The 23,796-nt window shown below is 33.6% G+C and overlaps 1 protein-coding gene across 1 annotated transcript in view; it reads left to right on the forward strand.

The window, feature by feature from the left end:
* Positions 1 to 23,796, forward strand: part of RPAP2 (RNA polymerase II associated protein 2) — an 84,047-nt gene that overhangs the window by 10,129 nt on the left and 50,122 nt on the right. Inside the window, exons 7-11 of the mRNA XM_008586734.1 lie at positions 9,875 to 9,910; positions 11,639 to 12,096; positions 12,208 to 12,683; positions 19,551 to 19,633; positions 22,538 to 22,618. Coding sequence (XP_008584956.1) covers positions 9,875 to 9,910; positions 11,639 to 12,096; positions 12,208 to 12,683; positions 19,551 to 19,633; positions 22,538 to 22,618 — 1,134 coding nt within the window. The remainder of the gene's footprint in view (positions 1 to 9,874; positions 9,911 to 11,638; positions 12,097 to 12,207; positions 12,684 to 19,550; positions 19,634 to 22,537; positions 22,619 to 23,796) is intronic.

Raw genomic sequence — 23,796 nt, forward strand, 5'->3', positions numbered from 1 at the left:
CTCTGGCTTCCTGCCATGCCAGTTATATCTGTGAATCCTGTAAATAGAATAATCCTGGAGTAAGAAGGTTAAATTTTTTCAGAAGATACTGGGTCTTGGGATCCACTGAATTAACTTGATTGTTAGGAAACTATGTGCTAAGTTTAAAAAGTCCAGGTTACTAATTCATTTCTCTTTATTAAAATCAGTACAATATTTTATAAATTTAAAGAAAGCCAATTAAAAAGTCATTTTTTTGTAAAAAAAAAAAAAAAAAGTTTACAGGTATTGCTGGGGTTTTGCCTCTTGGGAAATATTTAAACACTTGCAATATTTTACTAGATGTTGAATTTGAGGAAATTTACTATTAAGGGTAAAATGGCATAAAAAAATTAAATGGTAGCAAAAATTATTATTATGGTAATTAAATGGTATTGTCTAGAAATTCCAAACAAAGGCTTTCTATAATGTCCCAAATCATGTTTGATAGACAGTGTAATTTGTGGTAAGATAGTGAGGGTCTATGCTAAATAAATGTAATGACTTAAAAGTAATGAGATGCAAGTTAACTAAAAATTTCTGCCTGAAAAAAAAAAAACCTTAAAGTCCTATCTGATGCATGAGGTGATATGACACCACCCTAAATTCAACTAGCATCAATTATACGTTTGATGGCAAACACTTTGCCCTGCCACTTCAATCCTGTGTGGTTTACAATATGTAAAATATACCATACTTTAGACTTTATTGAATTTAACAGAAGGAAGACTAAATTGTTTATCATTTTACCACCAGCCTCTCAGCTTTCTTGTTTGGTGGATGAAAGATTGTCCAAGGCAACTGGGAAGCTGATCGCACCTTTTTACTTGTCACTCTCTTTTTCTCCTTTTTAAATATTTCTTTCAGCAGAACTTCCCACCACCTCATCAGCCCTAGTACAGCAACACGTTTCATTTCCCACTAAGACCAGTTTTTCTTAAGTTACCCTTTACTTAGCTTCCAAAGGTATCTTCTGTACTTCTTAAATTTAACCCTCTGTGCCATCCTTGTATCTACTTCAACTGCTTAGAAACTGTTTACCAAACTGCTTTTTCTGCCATTTCTATTTTCTTCAAATATAGTTATTGGTACTTCCTTTAGCTAATTTAAAACAGTTCTTTGGGCTGGCCCGGTGGCACACTGGAGAGTGCGCCGCTTGGGAGTGCGGTGGCGCTCCCGCCGAGGGTTCGGATCCCATGTGGAGACCGGTTCCCGCTCACTGGCTGAGCGGGGGGCAGGCGCAACACCGAGGGTTGTGATCCCGTTGCTGGTCCCCGGTACGGGTGCGACACCAAGGGTTGCGATCCCGTTACCGGTCAGTAAAAGAGACAAAAAGGAAAACAAAACAAAACAAACAAAAATAAATAAATAAACAGTTCTTCCCTCTAAACTTTTGTGAAATTTTACCATCTTATGTTCAGAATGCCCACTTTTTCCCAGAATCTGAAGCCTTGTCCTTTATATTTGTGGTTCTTGAAATTTTACCTTATCTCTATGTCTTTCCCTACCTTACTAAAAAAGCAGCATGGAAATGGCCTTTGCTTCCTTGACCTAAACTAATCAACTTAATTTACAGTCAAAGTGTGCAGTATGTGCTTTGTATCTGGCAGGCTGCACATACACACACAAAAGTATAAACCCCAACCACAGTTTAATAATCATTGGGGTGGCAGAACAAATACACGAGTGAAACAATTTTGTACTGACCTTAATGGAGACCTGTAATGTATATTAGCATGGGCATTGCCTAATAAGAAACTCTAAGCAAAAGTGAGAAAATAAACTTGTGGGAGTGGGTTTAGGTATTGAACATTGACTCACTTGAGAAAAAATAGAAGATAATGATAAGTAAGTCACAAGGAGCCAGGCTGAGGTTTTTTTTTTTTTCCTTTTTGTCTTTTTTCATGTCCGGCAACGGACCGCAACCCTCAGTGTCGCGCCCGTACCGGACCGGGACCGGCAATGGGATCGCAAGCCTTGGTGCTGCACCCGCCCCTCGGTCAGCCAGTGAGCGGGAACCAGTCTGTATGTGGGATCCGAACCCTCGGCGGGAGCGCCACCACACTCCCAAGCAGTGCACTGTAGCAGTGCGCCACCGGGCCGGCCCAGGCTGAGTTTTTAGTGGGGAGCTATCAAATGTTTTTGAGCGGAACTTAAATGCACAAGATGAATTAAAGAAGACAGAATCGTAATTAAAGAGCCCAAAGGGTCCTTAGATTTAATCCAACCCCTTCATTAAACAGACTTTTTTTGCTATCACTACAATGTCACTATGAACATTAAAGATTAAGTGTATTTCTTGGGCTGGTAATAGATTCTGAATGAGGCCAGGATTTTATTCATTGTATTCAAGTTTATTAGAAGAAAAAGTGAGTAATTTATAAATATACATTTGTCCCATTCTATATGGTATAACTATAGCCCTTAATTGTGTATAACACCTGTCAGTTTATACCATATCAGTATTTTATATCTGTATGCATCAGTGTTACCTTAATTTCTAAATTCTTATGGGCAGTGATTATGTCAGTGTTATTTAATGAATCCACTAGAGGTCACTGTTTTTTCAGAGATTGATTTTATTTTTTTAACTGTGCTAAGGATCAGAATTCTAGAATCGGTATTCTTAAAATCTTGTTTAGCTATTGCACATATAAGCTCTACAGATAGGTGATATTTTAAAGAAAGACTATTCATATATGGTGGGGTTCATATTCAGAACAGATCTTTGGAAGGGAGAAAAAATGTCTTAAAGCAGAGATTTTTATTAGTTTACAGTGAGTCACCATACTAAATAATATATTGCATCATAGTAGTAATTTCAATAATTATAATTTTAAAATAAAAATAATTTTGAAATCAACTTAAAAAATTAGTTATCTTATTGCAATAACTTCCAAATTTTATCATAAACACATTTTACATTATGATTCAGTATATGCATATAATCGAAGCAAGTTTTATGAAACAATATTTATTGTCACTCCATGAAACGCCTCTGATATTTTCTACTCTGTTGCTTTCTTTAATTGCTGGTAGCAACCCATTTAATTGATTGGTCCTGAGCTGCAGTTTGAAGAGCACTATTTTGATGGATCTAGCTCAGATTTTTAGTTGTTTTATTATAGGAAAGCTGCTTATCAACATTAGATCTCAGTTTCTTCATTTGTAAAATTAGAAAGTTTCATTTAACCTCTTAGTTCCCTTAAGTTCTAATGCTTTACAGTTTTAAGTCAATTTTGTCTTTAGTCACTGCTACTATAGTGAAGGTTTTCTAGATAAGGAAATGCCATATATAAAAATGATGAGAATTTAAATTATCAGAACACTTGGGAAATTTATACTACCTTGTAAGAAACTGTCTCATTTAAGAATTTATAACAAAAGCTACTGAATTTAATAATTTGAACTCTTTAGTCTATAAAGATGAAGGCTGATGAAGGATTAGATCAAAGTTTTTAAATTATGAAGAAAAGCCAGGGATGGTTTAGAATATGTCCCAAACAATTTGAACTTGACATGTTTGGGGGCACTGTGATATTATACTCTATTTGGAAATAGAGTATTGAATATGACCCAGTTTGGTCTTCCTTATATTATGGTGAAAACCAGTATAAATTTATTTACCAGGTTCTAAAATACTGAAACCCAGTAGTATCTCTTAAAATTTGTAAGATATTACTTTATACCACAGTAAGCTTACTACCTCATTGGTACAGATATATAAACAGGTTTAAGAACAAATTAGACAAATTCATGTTTTAGCTCCATACTTTCACCGAGGCTTTTGAGTCAGAAAAGGCCTTGGAGGTTTCCTAGTTCCTCATTTTTAAGGTATGAAGAAAGTATCTGGAATATATCCTTAATGTCATGGAGACCAGCAGTGCTTCCCAAGGACTGTCTCCTGATGCCCTGTGAGAGACAAAATACTGACCTAGAGTGGTCTGAGTTATGATGCAGTATGTTACTTCTCATGCTGTGAGTTAGAAATTTTTCACCCACTTGGTGGCCAGAAACAAACCACATCATACAGTTTTGATGCTCCAAGACAGTGTGCTCATTTAGATAGTCATATACTTGCAGTTATAAATCTTGTTTGGTTAAATGTAGGCTCTGACAAGTCTTTGAAGAAGGAAAGTTTCTTGAATTATAACCTAAAAGCTAAAATCTAATCTAAGAAGGAAGGACAAATGTTGAAAATCAAATTATGATTATGGGGTGAATGGGTAATGCTGACAGAGCTAAAAGCACCATCATGCGGCCCAGAGTAGGGGATTTTACACATTGCTTCTTGGCAATAAACAGCATAATCTCAGAGGTGCGGAAGCCAAAAACCTCTGCAGAACAACTTTTATAACCTCTTCCTGAGCAGCTACCTCTCTTGCTTGGTATACAGAATAAAAGCTTTCTAAAACAGGTTTTAACATGTCTCAAAATATATTTGAAAAATTCCCACCACAGGGGGGATTATAGCCTGCTGCTTCTGTTGGTTTATATATAATATACATATTCCAAGTGATATATATTTATATACACACACACATATATGTACATACATACAAAAGGTTTTTTGGCCTAAGTTATTTCTAGTTTTAGATTCACTTTGCTAAAGTTAAAACTAATCTCATTTATGCCTTAGTGAAAATAAGATGAAAATGTTCATAAAGAAACTTCTTAAAGGTATTTAACTAGGATGGTTTCTTGTTTTTGTTTTTTAAATTGAGCTTCCAGAACTATCTACAGAGCATCATAAATTGTGAAGAAGGGAATGGAAGATACTTTGAAGAGAAATGACACTTAGCAAACAAAAAAGATTTGAATTTAGTTAAGAATTTGAAGGTAGTTAATGTCTCAGATCTTCAGTTTCCTCACCTGTAAAAGTAAAGTTGTAAATTGTGTGAGGATTAGAACCACCTAGCAGACAGTTTTGGAAGTTTTGGAAGGTGAAAAGTGCTGGAGATGGATGGTGATGATAGCTGAACAACAGTGTAAATGTACTTAATGCCACTGAATGTATACCAAAAAATGTATTAAATAATAAATTTTATGTTATGTATATTTTACCACAATTAAAAAAAACCAAAACACCTAGCATATAGCAGGCACTTACTATATGGTATTTTTCCCTTGCCTTCTTTAGAGATCAGATTTTTTTTTTAATTCTCAAAAAATATCAAGTTGTATAGCTGGAGATTTCTCATAAAACTGTTGTAAATTGTGTTCATGATTTACAATAATGTTTACATTTTGATTACCCCTTGATTCAGCCATACTTGGACCTCATTCTTATTTGGAACTATTCTGCCTCCAAGATCTCAAAATAGAGCTTCCCATCTTTGACCACAAGCTCTGTTTCATCTACAGCTATCACTCCTGAGTCTGTGTTGTGACCTCATTTTGCCCTACTGTCTCTATCCTACCTCTGTTCTTCTGAGTTGGCAGACCCTTATTACATTTGTTGTCTTGAGCTTCCACAGTCAGCAATTACAGTGTTTTCCTCTCAAATGATCCCAGATTCTTTCTCCTTTAACCTTCTGCCATGTCCATCTTCCCAAGCTTCAGTCATCCTTTTTTTCTGTGCTTAGGTTGCTGAACATTATTGGGGAAAGTTCTCAAATTAAGACCATTAGCACTTTAGATAAGCTGTCTCATTTACTTCAATGCTCACAGAATCCCTGGGGAAATATTATGTTAACCCATTTTACTGATGGTGGAACTGAGGCTTAGGGCAGTGTAGTGATTCACTCAAGGACACTTGGCTTGTATATATAGGTTTGGGATTTAAACCCAGATCTGTCTGGCCTATACTCTTTGCATTCCTTTGGTCCCATTGGGTACTGTGTACTTATATTTCTTTCTTTGTTTTTTATCGACTATCTGATACATTCAGACCTTTTTGCTTTCCTTAAAACTTGAACTCAACTCCCAACCCATAGTAAATAATTTAACGTACTACTTTACTGAAGCAATTGAAAGCATCCAGCAGAATTGAAGTCCTTCAACGTTATTTTCTTCATATGCACTTTCATTTCTTTGCCTTCTCATTGCTAATGTAGTATCCTTCTCTATGTTACTGATTTCGTTCTCTCTCCAGGGCCTTGCTTTATGATTTAGTTCTATTCTCCCTTCTTTAAAATCCCCTTTCACACTGATTTTTTTCTCCATCTACTTTAAAAAAGGAAAAAACTGAAAAGTATTCCTTAGATTTAGCAGTTCTGTGGTAATTGGTGATCTTAGCAAGAACCATTTCTGGAGAGTAATTAATTGGTACAGATTCCGGGAGGCAGAGAGTTGATGGCTGAATAGGAGATGGAATTGAAAATGATGAGTGGAGACTTCTTTAAAGAAGGCTTGCAGTGAAAGCGGAAGGGGCTGTATGATTGCAGGACAGGTTTGGGGGGGGGGGGTTAAAAAAAGAGATAGGATGGATTTAAGCATGATTATGTGCTTTAAAAGAAAAAAGGGAGAGGTTTGTGGAGTAACACTCCAGAGTGAGATTCATAGCATTAGCTCAAAGTGCCTTCATATACAAACTGTATTAATCTTTATGAGCCCAGCTGAAATGACTCCTCTCTGAAACATTTCTTGATTATCTCACAGGAAGTTTTTCTTTCTTCTCTGATTTCCTGTAGCAGCTTGTATATCTTTCATGGTACTTAACACATACTCTCTCAAATTATAAAATGTGCTTTTTATGAGCCATACTGTCTGGGTTTGGTTCCTGGCTTCACCACTTAATAGTCATGTGATTTGTTACTTATTCTCTCTGTACTCATTTTCCTTATTTGTAACACGGAGATAATAGTAGTAGCTACATCATTATTATGAGGATGAATTTTTGCAAAGCTCTTAGAGCATAGCATGCACTTTTCTCACTGAATTGTAAGGCTCCAAGGTTCCTTAAGGAATATGAACCTATTCTTTGTATTACTTAATATACCCAAAATAGTCCATACGTATAGTAATTCCAAATTTGATTTTTGAAGGAATTTGTTGAATGATGCCATACTCTGTATTTGCAAGTTAGCCATTGGGTGATTCTCCAATTGAGAAGCACTGTATCTACACTTTTCTTCTCTACAGTGATACTCAGACCCCAGTGTGGCACCAAATGCCAGATAGCTGCATGGTGCTGAACCTTAATAATTTTAGCCAGGAAGACTTGAGAAAAGATGTGGGATAGGAAGAGTGAAAGAACTGGGAGTGGAAGTGGGAGAAGTAGTCAACAGGCAATAAAATACTCTATTGTAAATAGAGTATTTTATTGTAAATAGATGTTATTTAGGCCAAAAAAGCCCTTTACTGGAAGTTATAAATATCCCCTAGAGTAGTCAAGGTTAGTCACCATCCAAGAAGGATCATTTGTTTTCTTTGAATAACACAAAACCAAGGTAACTTGTGTGACTAGAATTTTAGTGAGCAGGAAGCAGTAGGGCAAACAGGATAATTGGGATGCTTGGGAAAGAGTCTGCTTGGGCTAAGGAACAAAGGAGGAAGAAAAATTTCTACTTTCAGGTAATGCACTGCCCATTGGCTTATTTTGTCTCTTCCTTCTAAATTTTTTATTATTAGTCTTGGGGATTACTGAACTGAAGGAGAATCTATGGAGCAGATATTGGTTTCATCCTGTATGCTTCCTTATGTGTGGTATTAAGAAGGAATTTAATGGAAAGGAATGCCTTGATCAGTTGACAGTGCCTCCCATAACTAAGGAGAGGATTGGCAAGAGATCCCATTTCCTTCAGTGTGTCCTATGCTTGGGACTGAACAAAAGAAGAATGTGTTATCTTAGGCAGTAGTTACGTAGCTGATGCTGTGATGTTTAATTATATAGAAAACTACTTGCAACTCTGACATTTTTGACTGGAAGCCTTTAAATGTCATAACTCACATGACTTCTGGTTCCATCTGTCCATTTAGGATGACTTTTTAAATTGAAACTTTTTTTGCAATACCATGGCCTTCAATGCAGACCTCTTTTGGCCTTTAAATGGGATTTATCCTCAGTGCTTTAGCTTCTCTTTAGTGTATACCTAGTTCCTTGTATTTATTTTTGTTTAATCTGTTTTGCAGTCTTTAAAAGGAACTTTTTCTGAGTCGCTTCAGAATTATTTTAGTTCTCCTGTCCTCGTGGATTTGTTTGCTATTATGTTCACTCTTCCTTATACTTGGCTTTGTAAGAGCTTTTTCCTCCTCCTTTTTAATATTCATGATGGCCAAATGTGATTTCTGGTATTATATAACAAAATCGTTCCTAGAGTTAAATTAGATCACTTGACCTACACAGTTCACATCCATGTCACTATATAACTGCTTTCTCAGAAATTAAGGCAAAAAGTCTTATTGACCACATAAGGAAAATACAAGAGAATTATAAACATAATCTCTGCCCTTGAGGAGCTTGTAGTCTAATTGAGAACCCAGACTTAAGATACCACCTCACCCAAGTTAGAATGGCTATTATCAAAAAGACAAAAGAAAACAAGTGTTGGTGAGGATGTAGAGAAAAGGGAGCACACTGTTGGTGGGAGTGTAAACTAGTATAGCCATTGTGGGAAACAGTTTGGAGGTTCTTCAGAAAATTAAAAATAGAAATACCATTTAATCCAGCAATCCCACTACTAGATATATGCCCACAGGAAACCAAGTCCGTGTGTCGAAGGGATATCTGCATTCCCATGTTTACCGCAGTGCAATTTATAATAGCTAAGGCAAGGAATCAACCTAAGTGTCCACCAGCAGGTGAATGGATGTTTTTAAATGTGATATATACATATACTGCGATAGTATTCAGCCATAAGGAAGAATGAAATTCTGTCATTTGCAGCTACATGGTTGGACTTGGAAGACATTATATTAAATGAAGTAAATAAGCCAGGCACAGAAAGACAAATACCATATGACCTCAATCATTTGTGGAGTCTAAAAAAAATGATGTTACAGAAACAGAGAGTAAAACAGTAGTTGCTAGAGACTGGGAAGGGGAGGGAGGAGGAGAGATAACAGAGAAGTTGGCCAACAGGTACAAAATTCAATTAGATAGACTAAATAAGTTCTGATGCTCTATTGCATGGTAGAATGGCTGTGGTTAATAGTTAAGTTTTATATATTACATAATAGGTAGAGGAGAGGCTTTTGAATGTTTTCACTACAAAGAAATGATAAATGCATGAGGTGATTGATGTGTTAATTACCCTAACCTGATTATTATACAATGTATATATGTATCAAAATAATCAGATTGTACCCCATAAATATGTATAATTGCAATGTGTCGATTAAATTTTTTTTTAAAAAGCACCTAGCCAGCCACCAACAAAAACAAAGCAAAAAAAGCTAGATTCAAACATATGAAAAGAAAAACATTTAGATAATATTCTAGAAGTAGAGCTTAAAAGAGCACATGATTAATTATTGATTAAATTTTTTTTTAAAAAGCACCTAGCCAGCCACCAACAAAAACAAAGCAAAAAAAGCTAGATTCAAACATATAAAAAGAAAAACATTTAGATAATATTCTAGAAGTAGAGCTTAAAAGAGCACATGATTAATTATTTTAATTGTACAGATGATGACGACTCTGAAATTTAGAGAATGGTTTGATTTACTTTAGCCCAGGTTAGTCAAACTTAGTCCTGAAATTTGAGTAAATTTTGAGTAAGAGAGAGACTAATCCAGATTTCTTCTTGTTGATGAGTTTCACAGTACTTTGTCCTTTATTTTTTCTTAAAAAAAAAATTTATATGAACTATTCCCTTTTAATTGTATTTTCTATCCAATGCAGTTATAATAAATACTTGTAAATGTTTAACATGTTAGTTGCCTTCAGTTTTCTATTTCTGTGTTTTTGTCATAGGCATCCTGATTTTCAGCTGCTAAAGGAAGGACAAAGGTATGATTGAATCAGTATCACTTACCTTCTATGTATTTATGTTGATAGAAACATTAGGAGTGAACCAGGTGATATGAGCTCTTAGACTTCCTGTGCTATTGCATTATGTAAGTGTCCCATTCTAGCCAACACAAAGAAATATTTGACCTGTTCAGCTTTTTGTTTTGTGGTGGTGAGATGATGTGTTTGATCTGTATGATTTATTGTACAGCTGTTCCTACTGAGGAAGTCTAATTGAATCCGTTGAAATATGACACAAACACAGCCTCCATCTCAGATACTGTGTTTGTCAACTAGATTGGGCCAATTACATTTGTTGAAAGGTTTTTCTAGTCTTATAGGATTTCAAGACATTAATGTCTTAGTTATTTAACTATTTGAGAGAGTGTCTAAAGCATTAATACAAATTCCAAGTTGTGATTTGTGTTGCTTGCCCAACCATGGCCATCTCTCAAAACATGTCCTTCAGCTCTCAGAATAAATGTTCCTTGTAATGAGTCACTACCTTAGTAACATAGAATTGAGCACAAGAAAGAAATGTCTTTTATTGATGTGTATCTTTAATGTATAGCTTCAAAGTAGTATAGAAAAATATATTTGCCTTAAACATCCAAGAGAAATTATGAAATATAAGGAAGTTAATTTGCTCTAATTTTGTTGAAATTATGCTTAGTCTCTTTTCTTCTGATCCAAGTGACAGTGCCATGGCTATATAGACTAGATTCTAATTAAAAAGTAATATTTAATACTGAACAAAGTTGCTCTAATTTTGTTGAAATTATGCTTAGTCTCTTTTCTTCTGATCCAAGAGACAGTGCCATGGCTATATAGACTAGATTCTAATTAAAAAGTAATATTTAATACTGAACAAACTTGTCATCTTTTCTCTATTGCCATTCACAACCTTTCTTTCAACTTTTTCTTTTTTTTTCTTTTACACTTTTCCACAGCATGCTTCTTGAGCCAGAATCCCCCTCATCCTTATCTTTTATTAAAGTTCTGATAAAGGTGTTTGTTTTGAGAGCAACTGCTCACCTATCCTTATTTGTCTCAAGTTTGTGTTGGCAGAGCTACTCTTTGCCTTCACTCTTTCAAAATTCTTCATCTTATCCAAACCTAATCTGAAGATTGAAGAACATAGTCAAAGGGACAACTGTTGTCTTTTATTGCTAACAGTCTGTTGTAACTCTGGATTTTCAGATTTAAATAACTTTCATTGCCCACTTTATTTTCTGCTACGACTTTCTTGTGTTTTTCATTCTATGGAATTTTCTGTATGACGATCAACCAGAATTGGAAAATGTTTACCCATCTCTTTTTATCTTTTGATCTTTCAAACCTAAACAGAGTTCCTGTAATACATTTTTTTGAGAAACCAGTAATGAAGAAAAACTTTTTTTAAAAAAAGGTTATGTAAAAAGTCATGGAAACAGAATAGGCAAAAATCAAAATAACTCACTAGGATAGAATTAATCAATTTTTTTTTTCTTTTTGCTGTGCTTCTTTAACAATTTTAAAATAATTGAGGGGAAAAGGCAAGGGGAAAAGATAGGAGACATATGTCAAATATGTATTAGATGTAGAGAAATTATAGCCTTCTTCTGAAAGCCTAGTAATAAATATTTCTGCCTTTAAAGTTGCAAAGTATAAATACTGTGGGCTCTTTGCTTTCTTGTTATTTTATTTTTATTTGTTATTTAGTTATTTTGTTTATCTTTCCTTCTACAGTGGCCATGCTGGAGAAGAAGTACAGTTATGCAGTAAAGCCATTAAAACATCAGATATTGACACTCCTGGCCATTTCAAAAAGCAATATGAATCCAGTTCTTCTAGTACTCATAGTGATAGTAGCAGTGATAATGAGCAAGACTTTGTTTCCTCCATTCTACCAGGAAACAGACCAGATGCACCAGGTATAAGGCCACAGCTGCACAAAAAAAGCATAATGAAAATGAAAGCTGGTCAAAAAACTGATTCCAAACACAAAGACAAAGAACAGACAGTAGTAGATGTCACTGAGCAGTTAGGCAATTGCAGATTAGAAAATCAGGAGAAAGCTGCTGCTTGTGAACTTCCTTTACGGAAATTAAAAACTCACATTTCTTCAAATAGTCCTTTGCATGAAAGAGTAAAAGCTTCCGAAAATTCTGAAAATAAATACAATTGGTCAGAAATAACTCTAGTAGGCATAAGTAAGAAAAGTGCTGAGCATTTTAGGAGTAAATTTGCCAAATCAAACCAAGTTTCTAGCGAAAATTCTGAAAATAAATACAATTGGTCAGAAATAACTCTAGTAGGTATAAGTAAGAAAAGTGCTGAGCATTTTAGGAGTAAATTTGCCAAATCAAACCAAGTTTCTAGGTCAGCGTCTAGTTCAGTGCAGGTGTGTCCTGAAATTGCAAAGACAAACTTACTTAAAGTCCTGAAGGGTACTTTGATTGAATGGAAGACAGAAGAAACTTTAAGGTTTCTGTATGGCCAGAATTATACTTCTGTGTGTCTGAAACCCTCTTCAGCCTCTCTGGTTAAAGAAGAACTTGACGAAGATGACATAAACTCTGACCCAGATAGTCATTCCCCTAGCTTGAGGGAATCTCAGAACAGCTTGGATGAGTCTTTACCTTTTAGGGACTCAGACACAGCTATTAAACCATTGCCAAGTTATGAGAAATTGAAAAAAGAAACTGAAACATTAAATCTAAGGATCAGGGAGTTTTATAGAGGACAATATGTTTTGAATGAAGAAAATACCAAATCACAAGACTCGGAAGAGGTATGTCTTACTGATGATTTTTTTCGGGCTGCTGACATTTGAAAAACTCACCATAGCAAATCTTGGAGTAGGAAGAAGAATATTAAAAAGAAAATTGTTAAATTTTCAGATAGTTTCTTTAGTCATTCTACCTTTTGGCTTACAATGCCATCTCCATTATTGGCATTACTATTTTACAAATAAGTTGAAGTCTACCCATGGTAAATTTTCATAAATGTACTATAATTTCTGTAATATAAAAATAGCCTATAAAGAGTGGGCAAAGTATTCTTTAAAACCTAGTTCTTCCTATAATGTAAGCGTACTTCAAAAAGTTTGTGGAAAAATAGAATTAAAAGGTAATATGAATCTTTCCACGAACTTTTTGAAGTACCCTCATAATGGACTCTCTAAAGAGGCTTGTTTTTTCTTTGTTGGAATGTATTCTTTCAGATTTCTATATGGGGTGTTTGTGTGTTTTATTTACTGTGGGACTATATGCAGTGAAATAGACTTATTAGTTGAATAGTAAAATATTTGGATAATATTTGGCAAGCATGCCCATTTAAAATATTATAGATGAAAATAATATAGTAAAGGAGACATAATGGTAAATAATGGACAAAGAAAATGGAAAGAACATAATCACATAGACCTAGATTTGAATATCTGCTCTGTCATTTACTAGCTATACGAAAAGTTAATTCCTTGAGTCTGTTTGCTCATCTGTAAATGGGGCTGTTAATATCTTCTCTTGCTCAGTTGTTATGAGTTTTAAAGATTATGTAAAGCATTTATCAGTGCATGACATATAATTGGTACTCAGTAAATAGTTATATGTAGAGATTGAATATATGTCACTGATTTAGGGAGGATCTTTTAGTATTCCTGTTACCCATTTCTGGTTGATATATACTGTCTGGGAAATGAAGTCATTTGGCATGACGAGGAGTGAATAATAAACTTGTTTTTACCATGAAACTTTGTTACTAAAGATTTCTGTGTAAATGTGGCTGTAAATTTAAAAATAAATTTGGAGATTTGGAAAGGGGGTAGAAGTGGAAATATAGTGAAAATTTAGAAATTTCTTGTATTTCTATAGAATGTTGCCTAGCTCAGCAGCATACTTGAAATCACTTTAAGTGTATTATTAGCCAGCATCCAAAACTTACATTAAGCTGGGAGAAACAATGATCTCTGTCATTGAGTTGCATGAACCTACCATATCATTAGTTTTATCATTTTTGTGTTTATAAACCTTAAAAAAGAAAAAATTAATCCCTGAAATTTATGACTTTTCCTATGTTGTATAACATTTTTAAACTTCTTCATTGAAATATAATACAAATAGTGTATAGCTCATTGAATATTCACATGTGAAGGCATCCATGTAATCACTCCCCAGGCCAAAGATATAGGTCATTTGGAGTAAACTAGAAACCCCACTCATGTTCCCTCGTAATCATTACTTCTTTCCAAAATTAACAACTATTATAATAGCATAGATTAGTTTTTCCCGTTTTTGAACAGTATGTATCCTTTGGTATCTGATATATTTCATGCAAAAATTATGTTTGTGAGTCATTTGTGTTGTTGCATGTAGCTATATTTTATTCTTTCATTGCTGCATAGTATTCCATTATATAAATATACCACTGTTTATTTATGTTAATGGGCATTTAGGCTATTTCTGGTTTGGGGCTATTATGAACAGTGCTGTTATGAACTTTCATGTATATGTCTCTCTTATATGTGCATGCATTTCTGTGTATGGATCTAGGGCTGGAATTACTGGGTCATAGTGTATGCATATATGCAACTATACTAGATAATGCCAAACAGTTTTCCAAAATGGTTGTACCAGTTTACATTTCCACCGACTTTACATCCTCCCCAGTACTTGATATTGTTAGTTTTAGCCATTCTGGTAGTATTGCTTTGTGGTTATAATACATTTCTCTGATGATTAATGAAGTAAGCACTGTTTCATTTGCTTCTTGATCATTTGGGTAGTCTCTTTTGTGAAGTTGAAGTCTTTTTTTCCATTTATCTATTGGAATATCTGGGGTTTTTTCCTTAATGATTTATAGGAATTCTTTATGTATTCAGGATTCAAGCCCTTTTTCAGTTATATATATTGCATGCCTCATCTACTCTGAGTCTTGCCCTTTCAATCTCATTTTTGGCATCTTGAGTCCAGTTTATTAATTGTTCCCCTTTAGTGACTTCTTTAAGAAATCTTTGTTTGGTCCAGATTATTTCATCTTCTAGAAGCTTTGTTGTCTTTCCTTTTACATTTAGATCTGCAATTCAACGGGGATTGATTTTTGTTTATAGCAAGAAGTATGGGTCACATTTTATTGTTTTCCCATAAGGATATCCAATTTACCAAGCACCATGTACCATATTAAAAAGATTTTCCTTTTCCTCATTACTCTAGATAGTGACCCTTGTCATAAATCAGATATTTATAAATGTGTGAGTTAACTTGTCTCTTGGTTTATCTCTGAGCCAAGACCATGCTATCTGATTATAGTAGTTTTATAATAAGTTTCGATAACTGATAGAATAGATCTATCTGATTTTTTTCAAGATTGTCCTGGCCATTCACTTTTTTTTCTTATAAATTTTAGAATCAATTTATCAAGTTCCCCCAAAAAAGGGAAGAGGGGGAACCTGCTGAGATTTTTATTGAGATTACCTTTAATTTGTGCATAGATCATTCTGGGGAGAATTGATATCTTTACATAATAGTCTTCAGTCTGTGAACACAGTATGTTGTTTCATTTATTTAAGTCTGCTTTAATATTGCTATATCACATTTCGTAGTTTTCTATATAGAGGTCTTAAACATGTTTCCTTGAATTTATTCCTAGGTATTTGGTTTTTATATGCCGTTGTAAATGCTATCATTAAAAAAAATTTCAACTGGCTTTTATATAGAAAACCAATTAATTATTTTGTATATTGACCTTATAGCCAGTAACCTTGCAAAATTTACTTAAGTTATGAATTCTTATAATTTATCTGTAAATTCTTTCGGATTTTCTACATATGAATGACAATTTTGATTTTTCCATTCCAATCCTTGTTCTCTCTATTTCTTGCCTTATTCCTCTGGTTTGGACCTCTAGGACAGAGGGCTTCCTTGTCTCATTCCCTATGTCAGAAGAAAAGCTTTATATGCTTTACCCCTAAGTATGATGTTTGTTGTTTTTTGGTAGATCCCCTTTATCTGATTATAGAAGTTTCCTTCTATTTTTCATTCACTAAAAGTGTAATCATGAACAGATATTAAATTTTATTTTTCATGTGTCTGTTAAGATGATCATATGATATATTTTTTATTTTTTATAATACATTTATTTTTTAATATTAAACCAACTTAGCATTCTTATAAAATACTCAATTTGATTGAACTATAATAGCCCTTTTATATAATACTCCTAATATTTTCCTTAGAAGTTTTGCACATATTTTCGGAATGAGTGAGATTGGTTTATGAGTTGGTCATGGTCCCGTCATAAAACAAATAGTACAAATTAAGTAATTTGAGGAAAGTTTAATGAGAAGACTCTTTTTGAAAGTATAAATGTGGTCAGAGAGAAGAAAAACAAAGGAATGATACACTAGTAGTAGTTTGGGAGCCTTCACTACCCCTAGACCTGAAGGAAAAGTCAGGAGTGGACCACGAGGTCTTAGACCAACAAAGCACTTCATGTAGAGGACCAAGTGGGAATGTGGAGGGAATAATTTCCCCCACCTGACTTTCCTCCACCATCCAATTTCTTGTTCTCCATTGGTAAAACCCAGACAAAAGCCAGAGAAAAAGGAAGTCCACTGATGCAACCCATACAGATTAGCCTTCTGAAGTACAGAGAAAGGTAGGAAAGGGCAAAAAGTAGATCAGAATGAAGATATCTGGCACTGCGTATAATTTTCCTTTCTCATAGTATCCTTGACAGGTTTTGGTTGAAATCATTTGGCAAAGCACATTGGGAGATGTTTCCTTTTATTCTGGAAGAATTTGTATAGAAATGTTATTTCTTTAAATGTTTAGAATATTACCTATTAAACTGTCTTTTCCAATTGTTTTCTTTGTGGGTACTCAGGCATTTTTTAAAAAAGTTTTGTTATGGAAATTTTCAAAACTGTATAAAGATAGAATAATACAAACCAGCAGCATCAGCATTACATGGGAGCTTATTGCAGAATCTCAGTGTCCCCCCACCAATAACTGAATGAGAATCTACTTTTTAACAAGATCCCCAGAAGATATATATGCATGTTAACATTTGAGAAGCAGTATTGATTTTTTTTTTTTTTTAGTTTGTTTGTTCCATCAATTACTGAGAGAGGTGGGTTAAATCTCTCACCATAATTACGGATTGATTATTTCTCCTTCTAGTTTTGCAAATTTTGCTTTTAATATTTTGAGACCATGTTATTGGGTTCAAATGTAAGGTTGTTATGTCTCTCTGGTAAATTGAACTTCTTAACATTATGGAGTAATCCTTCTGTTTTTTTTTTTTTTTTTTACAATATACTTTGCTGACACTAACATTCTTTTATTAGTATTTTTAAGGACTATCTTTTTATCTACACTGCTAATCTTTGTCTTTTATTTGGAGAATTTAATCCATTTGCATTTAATGTTATAAATGACATATTTGGGTTGAAATCTACTATCTCACTGTTTCCTTTCTATATGTTCCACCTGTTCCATGTTCCTTTTTCTCTCCTTCCTTTCTTTTGGATGGAATATCATTACTCAGTTTTCTAGCCTTTATTATCTTGTTTTTATACACTCTTTTACTGATCATTAAGTAGTTACCCTAAAGGTTAAGACCCAAATCCTTATCTTATCAAAGTCTAATATAGATTATTACTTTTATTGCTTCCTGGACAATTGGTACCTTATAGCCTTTAACTTCATTTACCCTCTCTTATGTACTATTGTTGGATTTTTTTTTTATTCTTTCTATATTTTAAAATCTTCAAGATTATTTATAGCCGATACACATTTATATTTATCTAATTAATTGTTTTTCATTCCTTTCTGCATCTCCATTCTCCATCTGGGATCATTTGCCTGGTGCTTGAAGAATATCCTTTATTTCTCTTCATGCCAGTTTGCTGATGGTGAATTTTCTCAGTTTTTGTTTGTCATAATATTCTTTATTTTAATTTTACTTTTGAAAGATAGTTTCCTGAGTATTGAATTCTAATATAGCCGTTCTTTTCTTTCAGCCCACTAAAAATAATAATCTTTTGTCTTTGGCTTCCATTTATTTCTCTTATTGCTACCCTTTGAAAGAATTGTGTTTTCTTCCTCTAGCTACTTTTAAGATTTTGTTTGTTTTTGTTTACCACCAGTTTTATAATGCTTTGTCTAGATGTGATTATATTTCTATTTATTCTTTTGGCTGTTGTAATACTTGAATCTGGGACTTGACTTTTTTTTTTATCAGTTTTGGAATATTCTCAGTTATTATCTCTTCAGATATTGCTTTTGTCGCATTCTCCCTCTCTTCTTTTATCTGATACTCTAATTACAGATATGTTAGTACTTTTCACTGTATCTTCCGTATCTCTTAAACTCTTTGTTCTTTGCATTATTTTGGGGATGGAGGGGTGACTGCTTTATTCTGGATATTTCCTATTCAATATTCTCTGTTCACTCATTTCTACTATAATATTGTCTAACCATTGAGTTCTTTTAAGTACTGTATTTTTCATTGCTAGGATTTTCATCTTTGGTTTTTTTATATAGTTTCCAGTTCACTGCCAAAATTTTCAACCTTGTCATTTTTCTTAGAATAAATTAAACAGGGACTGGCTGGTTAGAGCACAGTGTTATAACACCAAGGTCAAGGGTTCGGATCCCTGTACTGTCCAGCACCAAAAAAAGAATATATTAAACATAGTTATTTTAAATAATGCTAATAACTTCATTATCTGGATTCCCTAGGGTTGATTTCTATGGGCTAATGTTTCAGATTTTGATCAGATTGTCTTGTTTTATTACATGCCAAACATTGTATATTAAAAATTACAGAGATAACTGGAGACCCAGGGTGATGATGTCCTTCTTTAGCATGGATTTAAATTTGCGTCAGACGTGATTCTTAGGAGCCCCAAATCACCTTAATCTAATTAGAGATTAAGATGATTTGAAGCTGTGATTCAGTCCCTGTATGAGCCAGTCTATTTCCTATTCATTCTTACTGTTAGAGTGTGGTTTAAGTCCTGGTCTCAAGCTTGGGGAAGGTCGCCCATAGCTCTCCCTTGTTGGCATGGTCTGAACTCTTAATTTTTGTTAGAAAAATGCTGCTCAGGTTCTCAGTATCTAAATCACCTCTTTGAAATTAGTCAGTGCCCTATCAGAAATTACCTTCTCCAGGATCTCAGCCTATAATTCTTTACCACCTTGTTAGTGCCCATGCTTTCAAACAAATGTGGTTTTTTTCCCCAACTTTTCAGTTCTCAGAGGGAGGGTTCGTATGAATTATCTTGTCTGCCATTTCTGAAAGCAGAACTTCCTATAATATATTTATAGTATATGCTGAGTTTAATCTTTTAATCCCCTACGTTTGTATAGCATTTAGCAGTTTACAAAATCCTTTTGTAAACATTTTCTCATTTAGGAAAGGTATTAATATCCCTATTTATACAGATGAGAAAACTAACTTTCAAAAGAGAGCATGTGAGTCAAGCAACTTCGCATCAACCTAATGACTGAGCTCAATTTAAATCTTCTAATTCTCAAGTCTAGTTTTTTTCCTGCTGTACCACAGATATAAATGTTTGTTTTAATGTTTATTGTTGTACTTATCAAAGAATGTAAATTTATGATTTTATTTTGCTTTGTTTAAAAATGTGATTCAGCATGAACCCACCTTTCCACTGATAGATTCAAGTTCCCAGAACCAGATTAGAAGACGCATCGTACTTGAAAAATTGAGTAAAGTGTATGTATGTAATTGCCATTCCAGTTTTGTAATATTTTAAAATTAATTTGATATTTATGAGTTTATAATTTATAAGTATTATCCTTGAATTTTGAACATTTTGAAAATAATGTGAAAAGTTTACATGGATTTCTTTATTTGAGAAACATTTTAAAGATATTCTATCCAGGAAATATTAAGTTTTGTACAGAAGACACAGATATACATCATAAAGAGGAAGGTTGAGATTATAGGAGTAGAAAACCAAATGACTTCACTCCCACTCAATAATCCAGTGAAGTCAGGGGAAAAAATATCAAAACTAGACCCATTTAAATACTGATTTGTGGTAAATGTATCACATCAGTTTCACATGTGAATGTGATGTTATAAAGTTTTAACAGTCTTTTAACTCACTTTGCATATGTATTCGTGGAGCCATTTCACACTCAGCCATTTCACACTCAGCAACTTGAGTTTTTATTCAACTTAACTTCGCACTTTAGCTTTAAAGCTTCCCGTGGTGGAAATTACTGTTCTTGTAATTAACCCAGTCATAAGTGACATTTAAAATTGCTATCTTGGCTTCTCTTTCAAAAGGAGCTTGAAAATCTTTTTTTCCAGAAGTATGAGAGCTGTCTTGAACTTTTCAACCTGAATTTTCTTTCTTGAGTAGCACACATGGAAAGGTGTGTCAGTCATTGTTTAAAGTGTTGTAGTGTTGTAAATGGAGAAGTTTAATTTTGTAGCCATTTGAAAATAAGAAAAACACGTGTTTTCTGAGAGCTGTAATATTTTGAGCAGCCCGAGTATAAAACATTACTTGTGATATAATGGGAGGTATGATTATTTTACTTCAAAATATATATTTCTAAGCAACATTTGAAATCCTTTTTGATTGGCTTTGTATCTTGATTTGGTCCTGTATGAAAAAATGAATCAAGAGGAAGAACTGACATTTTAAATAAATGTTTAAATTAATATTTATTAAATGTCTGCTGTATGTTAGGCTCTTCATATTTAATGTCTTTTATTAGTTTTGCCTTTTATTTTATCATCATACTTGTCCATTTGTTTATGTTAAATATTAGTTTAGAAAACAGTATAAGTCACCACCAATCTGGTTCATAGGACAAGAAGATATCAACCTTGACTTTAGTTACATAGGTTTTGAAAATTGGGATGGACTGTCTATACTGGTATGTATTCACTATGTAGGGATTTATGTGGAAATAGTTTTCTAGACTTTTTAGCTAATGAAAGTATCCAGTTTTACATTTAAGATCATATAGGCAAGTTATTGAAGCAATTTTGCTTCTTCTAGGTTTTAGCCAAAACAGAGGATACCAAAAGGAACCCTGCTAGAAGGCCAAATTTGATATTGGCATAAGAACTGAATTTGAGAAGGAGTGGAATAACTTAAAAAGAAACAGAAAGAACATTGAAAATAAAACTAACAATAGTGGCATAGGGTTTTTTGTTTGTTTATGAAAGCTCTTGGGTTTTTTTCTCATTATAAAAGTAAGAACTTTTTTGGTTTCTGATTGAATGAAGCAGTTGTAAAAAGACACTTTTTTAAAGATATTGGATGAAATTGAATATGTACTGGGTATTAGATGATATTAAGGAATTGTTATTAATTTGGTTAGGTATGATAATTTTATTGTGGTTATATAAGGAAGTACCTTTGTATTTTGTGATACAAATAGAAATAGAGGTCAAATGACATGATGTCATGGATTTACTTTAAAATATTACTGCAAAATAAGAAAAGAAGGACAGGAAAATTAAGCATATGTAGCAAAATACTGGGAGGTTGAATCTGGAAATAGATATATGAGTTTATTATTACTGTTTTCTCCATTTTGGAACATGTTTAAAACTTCCATAATAAGTTTTTTTCAAAAAAGTAATACATGCTTATTGTAGAAGGTTTAGGCAGTACAAAATAATACGAAGAAGGAAGTGAAAATCACCTGTAATCCCACCCCTCAACAATAAGTGCTATTAGTATTTTGATGTTTGTCCCTGATGTATATATGATGTATATGGTGTATATATATTCATTCCCTTTGGTTCCCTCTGTATTAGGATAAACCTACAAGGAATGAAATATGTTTGATACATAATATGTATCATATACAATAGCATAATATATGTTTTTATAAAAATGGGACAATACTATATGCATTTTTCACTTAACATTTATCATGAATATCCACATTTTAAAAAACAGATTCACATTATTTTAAAGGTTTTATTATATTCTTTTTAATGGGTATAACAGTTTAATCAATCATCTATTGAAATACATTTATTTCTAATTTTTTTACTACTAAAATTTCCACAATAAGCATCTTTTTATGTTTATCTGATTTTTTCCTTAGGATAAATTTTTTTTTCATAATAAAACTATTGGGTCCAAGAGTTTCCACATTTAAAGTATTAATATATGTTGTCAAATTGCTCTCTGAAAATGTTGTACCAATTTTCACTCCCACCATGAGGATTTAGTAAGGAAAAATATACCACACACCCAGACTGGACCATTTGGGGGGCAGTTCTTCTGGCCTTCTGTTCTTTCCACCTTGGTCTAATACTTGAAAGTAAATAGGTAAGAAAAACTAGGGACAAGAATATAGACAGTTGCCAAAATGATTTTGCATTTCAGTGCTTCATGCCCTGTAACATAGACCACAAAGGGGAGTATAGGGTTATTATGAAATGCTTGTTAGAAAAGCCAAAAAAAAAATGCTTGCTTATGATTTATCACTAGTCATCACCTAGCTTAAATGTTTAAAATCATGCCTGCCTCCATTGAAGTGCCATTATTACCTGTGGAAAATCCAGACCTAGGCACAACCCCCAAAATGTTTCCATATAATTAAATTATATTTTAAAAGATACGTAATTTTTTATTTTCAGATTGCCTGTACTTTTGGGTCCTCTTCAGATTACATTGGGAGATATTTCCACACAACTTAAAAATCTTGTTCGAACTTTCAGGTTAGTGTTAATATTACAATTTTCTTTCTCAGTTGTTTTGACTTTATTGATTGTCTTACAGAACCCATAGGTAGACTAAGGCATGAAGAAAGTAAGTGATGCTCTGTTTTCTCCTCTGTTAAACAACATTACTTCTGTCTTCTGTTGAATGCAACCTCTTATTTGCTCAAACCTTGATATATTTCACTTTGGATAGTTTATTTATGTCTTACAGAACCCATAGGTAGACTAAGGCATGAAGAAAGTAAGTGATGCTCTGTTTTCTCCTCTGTTAAACAACATTACTTCTGTCTTCTATTGAATGCAACCTCTTATTTGCTCAAACCTTGATATATTTCACTTTGGATAGTTTATTTATGGAATAGCCTAAAATAAGAAGGAAAATTGTATCTATTGCACAAAGCCAGTAATATTGTGGATTTTAGTGAAGTAGTAAATATATATCAGATGACCAGCACTGTGCTAGGCACTATGGGCAGTACAAAAGAAGCATAATGCCCACCATCAAGGAAGAACTCTCCTGTGAGAAGATAAGGTCAGTGCAGTGAACAGTACAAGACAGTAGGTAATTTAATATTTAACAATGTGGAACAGACTTGAAGTGCTAAGAAAAGAGGGAAAGGGACAATAGAGAATTGATATCAATTGTGAGTAGAATGGTTGGGATTTCTCTAAAACTATCAAGATAAAAATATTGTCAGGCTAAGACTAGGTTCTCCCTACCAAGAAGCATAGTGAAAAACAATTAACAGAGCTAAAAGACAGCCAACAGAGTGGGAGAAAATATTTGCAAAATACACATCTGACAAAGGACTAATATCCAGAATATATAAAGAACTCAAACAACTTTACAAGAAAAAAACAAGCAACCCAATCAAAAAATGGGCAAAAGAGCTAAGCAGGCATTTCTCTAAAGAAGATATACAAAAGGCCAACAGTCATATGAAAAAATGCTCAACATCACTCAGCATCCAGGAAATGCAAATCAAAACCACACTGAGATACCATCTCACCCCAGTTAGGATGGCAAAAATCCAAAAGACACCGAAAGATAAATGCTGGCATGGCTGCGGAGAAAAAGGAACTCTCTTACATTGTTGGTGGGAATGCACAATGGTGCAACCCCTATGGAAAATGGTTTGGAGGTTCCTCAAACAACTGAAGATAGATCTACCATA

Source organism: Galeopterus variegatus, unplaced genomic scaffold (genome assembly GCF_000696425.1).
Source record: "Galeopterus variegatus unplaced genomic scaffold, G_variegatus-3.0.2 Scaffold4091, whole genome shotgun sequence".
Taxonomy (NCBI): Eukaryota; Metazoa; Chordata; class Mammalia; order Dermoptera; family Cynocephalidae; genus Galeopterus; species Galeopterus variegatus.